Source organism: Hipposideros armiger, unplaced genomic scaffold (genome assembly GCF_001890085.2).
Source record: "Hipposideros armiger isolate ML-2016 unplaced genomic scaffold, ASM189008v1 scaffold_194, whole genome shotgun sequence".
NCBI lineage: Eukaryota > Metazoa > Chordata > Mammalia > Chiroptera > Hipposideridae > Hipposideros > Hipposideros armiger.
Genome location: NW_017731544.1, coordinates 1,249,608 through 1,255,607, shown reverse-complemented (window position 1 = coordinate 1,255,607; position 6,000 = coordinate 1,249,608). Strand labels below are relative to the sequence as shown.

General features: G+C 41.7%; 1 protein-coding gene across 1 annotated transcript in view; it reads left to right on the top strand.

Annotated features, from left to right (window-relative positions):
- Positions 1-986: 986 nt before the first annotated feature.
- The window catches only part of NELL2 (neural EGFL like 2), a 329,178-nt gene continuing 324,164 nt past the window's right edge, over positions 987-6,000 (top strand). Inside the window, exons 1-2 of the mRNA XM_019653065.1 lie at positions 987-1,461; positions 1,916-2,044. Coding sequence (XP_019508610.1) covers positions 1,407-1,461; positions 1,916-2,044 — 184 coding nt within the window. The 5' untranslated portion in view covers positions 987-1,406. The remainder of the gene's footprint in view (positions 1,462-1,915; positions 2,045-6,000) is intronic.

Below are 6,000 nucleotides of genomic sequence, written 5' to 3'. Positions count from 1 at the left end.
CTCCTCCCTCTCCCTCCCTCCCTTCACTCTTTCATCTGTCCCTGTCTGTCTGTCTGTCTGTCTGTCTGTCTGTCTGTCTGTCTATCTATCTATCTATCTATCTATCTATCTATCTATCTATCTATCTATCTATCTTTCATCCATCCATCCCTTCCTTTCCACGTGGTCAGGCATGCTGGCTCTTCTGCCCTTGCCTCCTGCCCTGTGTTTGTCCTGGAGTGTTAGATTAGAGCCCAGGTCTCCACGCTGTGTTTGGCAGGGGGCGCACGAGGTCCTGGAGCTGTCCAGCAGTTCCTGTTTAAGTTCTCCCCTGCTCTGGCACCAGGGAAGCTCTCCAGCGCCCCGCCCGCCCAGAGAACGTCTGCCTAGGGCTCCCAGGGCTTCCCAAACTTGCCACCCGTCTCCAACAATCTTCCTCTACACCGCCCAGCCCCACCTTGGGAGTCTAGCGTGCTTTGGCAGCTCTCCTCTGCACGCCTCCGAGAGGGAGTCCCCTCTCCAGTTCTTGGGGCTGCTCCAGAGTACCATGCACGATTGTATGCGGGCTTCCCTCCTTGCCTAAGGGGCGGTGGAGCATGTCTCCCTTCTAGTCTTGCCTTCTGCGGCTGGGTGATCCTTTCTCTCCTGTCTTTCAAGACACGCGCCCGAAATCAAGGGGTGAGAGCAAAGGCTGCCTATCAACTTAACACCTTGCATTTAGATCTTTCCATCCTGAAAGGAGGTTGGCGTTGCCCCGGTCAGCGAGAGAGGGAGGAGGAGGGCGGAGGCTGCAGCTGCTCCGGGTTCGCTAGACGGGGCTTGGAAACCAAGGAGCCCTTGTGGGAGAGGGACGCGCAGCGCTGGCCTCGCCCTTGGCGGTCCCTCCCTTCTCCTCCTTTCCCCGCCTCCCCAGGCCCGCCCCTCCCTCCCTGGAGGAACTGTCTCTCTTCCTCGCGCGTCTCCAGGCGCTCTCTCCATTGTCTCTGCCTTTACAACAGGTTCGGGCACTGGGAAGACGGGCGGGTGCGGCAGACCCAGCCTCCGCTTTCTTGCAGCCGCCTCCCTTCTTTTGGGTGTGCGTGCCTTCCGCTGCTTTTATTCGGCCCTGGAGACAATTCCCCCAGCTCAGCAGCCTCCGGGCGAGTCCGATCCCTCTCTCTGGGCCCCCTCCCAGCCGGAGCTGCCGCCTGGGTTCTGAGTGTGGGAATGATGTGCACGTTGGAGGGTCCAAGTTCTTCACGTGCCTGGGGGGTCCTCCCTTTTTTTTCTTAGGCAACCAAATCGTACTAAACCTACTAATCAGTAGCTCCGAGGCAGCGGCAGGAAAGAGAAACGCTCTTTTCCCGCTTGATTCCAAGAACCTCTTCAATTTTTATTTTTATTTTTATTTTTAAAGAGGGAGACGATGGACTGAGCAGATCCACACCATGGAGTCTCGGGTCTTACTGAGAACATTCTGTTTGATCTTCGGTCTCGGAGCAGGTGAGTGGCCGCCGAGCTGGGGCGGGGGAAGGGATGGCCCCCGCCTCGGGGCAGCCCAAGCTGGTTTAGGAACACCTCGCTTTTCTTTCACCCGAAGTAGGTCTGGAGTGGGAAGCTTGGCATAGGGGGCTGGTTTGTATTTGTTTTTTTTCTGTGTGTGTCTTGGAGATTGCAGGGCAGGTCACACGCCTCGTCCAGGGTCTGAGGGCCATGGGGGAACTTTGCACCGAGATGGTTTAAAGTAGGTCACAGAAATGGGACTGGGTGCTCTGCTATTTAAAGCTTGGTTGCTGATCTCAGGTAAGGCTCTCAGCGGTGGAGGAGGGAGTCGCCTCGCCCCGTCGTCAGTTCCCAATATTGTCTCGCAGCCGCGGTTTTTTGCTGCCCTGGAAGAAGAGGCTTGTATTTTGATGTGTTTTTTTTCTTTCTTTCCCCCCACTCCCACTCCTACCAGTTTGGGGGCTTGGTGTGGACCCCTCCCTACAGATCGACGTCTTAACAGAGTTAGAACTTGGGGAGTCCACGACCGGAGTGCGCCAGGTCCCCGGGCTGCATAATGGGACGAAAGCCTTTCTCTTTCAAGGTATGAAGAGCGTGCTGATTCCCCAGTGCTGGTTTAGTTCTGGGAGGAGTTGGCCTCGCCACTCTCCTAACTTCTGTACTGATTCATGGATGACTGTATCTGAGCTGAGATGTGGAGGGGTCAGCGTGAAACACACACACCTTCCTTGTCTTTTTAAGTGGCTTGGTTTCTCTCCCCTCCTGCCCCCTCCTCCTCCTTACTTTGTACTCTTGCCAGTTCTAATGGATAGTGCCTTAATTACTATACAGACACTCCAATGGCAGATGGTAGATTTTAGTCTGGGGAACAATGAATTATAACACAAACGCCTCATTTGGGTAAAATTGATTTAGGTAGGAAATACGATAGCTTAATCTTTGAAGACAGTGCTCTCTGAAAGTTTCATGTACAATGGTGTGCGGTTGGGAGGAATTTATGTGGATAGCGTTCTGGAAAAATTAATACCTCCCAATAGCTTTATCTACTGTATATCACAAACACAATATATTTGAGATGAGATTCATCATTGAAAGATCATGATCCTTTTCCATCATTGGCAAGAGAAAGGGAATATTTTCTTAACAATTATTTTGAAAATAATTCAAATAGGTATTAATCCAAAAGTACACCTGTTTCACCATTAATTATATACTTAGGATTTTAAAACTTTTTTTTTTAAGTTAATGGGCATTGGCACAGATATCTACATTTTAAATTATATTTAAATATGGTATATCATCAGAAACAAATTCCAGTGCATCAAGCCTTCAACTTTAATTTACCAAAGCTTTTTGAGATTGCTTAGTTTGTGGAAAGATGCTGTAATATGAACTTCTAAAAGGTAGCTAAACAGAAACGGAAAGACTCATTTCGTATATGGTGTAGCAAAGATGAAGGCAAAAGAGAGGTGGAGTTTGGTTTGACATACCTGATGGGCTGACTAAAGCATCTTCGTCCCGCCCCACCCAGATTTTTCTTTTGTGATTTTGGTTCCATGGCTTCAAAAGAAGTGAAACTCATAATTACTAAAGAGTTGGATATGCAAAATAAAACCACTTCAGGACACCTGCCACCAAGCAATAGGCATAAAATAAAACTTGAGTGTTTCTGTAGTGGTGTTGTTGCCTGATATAGCCAGTAAGTGTCACCATGGACAGTAACACCAAAGCTTACAGTTGAAGGAGGTGATTGACATGTGTTGCATTTTAAAAACAAGTTTATTCTTACAAGAAACTAAAATATAATTTTTTTATTTTGTTACGGTGAGCCCACTAAGTATTTTTATTGCAACAAATATTGATGATAATATTTTATTTACTTACAGGTCTTTTTTGGGGGGAGTGAGGGACAGCTTGGATATCTAATCCTTTAAAAATAATGACCAAATCTCATAAAGGAAATAAGAATAGACAATCAGAAAAATTCAGAGTGCAATAGAAGTATTATTAGGGTTAAGCTTCTGTTTCTTTTTCTTTTTTATACTTCTGATTTTCAATCCCTGTGAACTTGAAAGAAAGTTATTTCAGGACTGCTTATTTCTATAACTGAAAGCTTTACAGAAGCTAAAGCTCTTAATAGACAAATGGCATTTAAATGCCCTTAAAATTTCCAGAGAGCCTTTATATTAGTGTTCTTCCTAGCTTCTTCTGAAGGGTGTCTGAACTGTCACAAATAGAAACCTTCAGGACTGTGCATTTTATGTTCTGATGCTAGACAGTTAGACAGTCTAGGAAATACTTGCAAGCGATCAATATCTTTTCATGGTTATTTTTTTTTAGTAAAGGAATGTTTAGTATTTGTTTTTATTTAAATTGCCAGTTCTTCAAGGTAGGCATTGTGTTGCAAATACATGAGGCTCATGAAATATGTTTTCTTTCCATTTTCCATAGTAACTAGATATCAATGCACATTGACGAATTGGTTGTTTTTGTTTCCTTGCTGGCACCAAGCCCAATATTTAGGCAGGGTAAATGCCTAACAAATATAATATACAAGCTTTGAAGATGTGAAATTTCATTTCCTGCCAAATTATGAACCGTATTTCATCTATCCAATCAATCGGCAAGTATTTGCTGCCTGCTGTGTTCTCAGTAGGCATGCATTACAGATGCATTGAGTTCCAATGACTTCTTTTATTCTAAGGTTTAGATTCTGAAACTGACAACATGTACACCTTTGGCTTTGCATTGTAGTTACCTTGGAAAGGTCTTTTCTGTGCTATTACAATGTGGAAGTTGTGAAGAAGTCAGTTCTGACTCCTTCCTACTGCTTCACTGGGACACGTGGATTTTAGGGAGACAAAGCTTTCAGACTCTGAAAATTTTATGGATTCTATTAACAGTGAATTGTGGGTGCTGCAGATATTTTTGTGTAGTGTGTTAAATGTCAAAGCATAAATAGGAATAAGTTACAAAACCTGTGAGATGCTCTCAGATCTTATATAAACCTATCAGATAAGTTACTTTGTGTTATCAAATAGATTCTAAATAGGTGGAACAGATATTGAACCATTAAATTTCTCCTGTAGTAATACAACCACCTTCTTTTGTCTCTTAGCTTTAAAATAATCTCAATGTATAGTTTACCAAGATTTTTGCTTATTTAATATTGCTTCTCCTTTTGCCTACTTCATCCTTCTCTTTAGTAGTTTTTAAGAAGCTTGCAATTTAGTACTTTTTGAAACTATAAATATTTTTGTAAATTGTGCAATATGAATCTATTACTATTACTTAATAATTATATTTTATTATATATGCATAATAACAGCAAATGGAAGTATATTTCAAAGTCATACCTGATTTTTATCTCAACAGCAACCATAGTATCACAAAGTTGTTTTGTTGTTGTTGATATTTGATTTATAGCTGCTTTGGAAATTGAAGTAATAATGCTAAAATAGATTATCCTTTAATAAATATGGCTTTTGATCTGTGCCAATTGTAATAATTTTCAAAAGAAAAAAGTGTCCAGGCAGTAGTTTGGAATCTATATGGAGATCTTGTAAGTATTTTTAGCTCATAGCCACAAAGTCTTACTCATAGACACAAAAATACACTTAAGTTTTTAAAAAAATAGTGGACTGAATGCTGACAGTGAAAAGAAAAGACCCATGAAAGGTTCTAAAGAGTTCTGAAATCTTACGGACTTGTACAATTATAAATAGAATTCTATCTTACTTTGTTCAGCATCTAGGAAATATTCTGCTAGATAATCTTGATAATGTTTTTTCATCTCTGTATGTGAGAGACCAAGATTGAGAGTTATAGAAGCACAGTTCTGGGATATTCTAGCAATGTTAGCATGCTTTTTATGTCTTTGGTTTTAATAATTTGCCTGGCCAGGTTCCCAAACTAGATAGTTTCATCTGTTGGTTTAATAAAATTTCTTGTAAGGTGTTCACAGATTTTTATAATGCCATTAATTCCCAGAAGAGAAGTAGATAAAATCAAAGCATATTTTTTTTCCTGAGCTGGTAATTTGAAAATAAGTTTAGTAATTATTTTTAAAGAACTTGAAGATTTCAAAGGAAAAAAATCTTGTCACAAATCTACTCTTATGGCAGTATTTGAAAACAGGCGTGAGAGTTGGGCATTTGTGGTGGGCCTTTGACTTTTAGTAGGCAAAGGTAACTGCAGTAAGGAAAGCGAGGTGGCAATGGATATTTGTCTTTAGTATGATGGTCAGTGAGTATCTTTGGACTTGGGGACAATGGCCATTGCTGTCCCAATAGAATAAAATAACACAATGACTAAGATGTGGGCTTGGAAGCCATAAAGACCCAAGTGGAATCTCATTAACTGTTTTACTATGGTGAAGTTATTTAATTTCTCTGAGCTTCAGTACCCTCAATTATAAAATTAATGTTGTTATGAGGATTAAAGGAGACATGTTCATTCACTCAAATAAATTTTGTTGTGCAATCACTATTCTGCTAGGTATTAGGCATACAACAAATGAAGAAGTTAGAACTTTACACT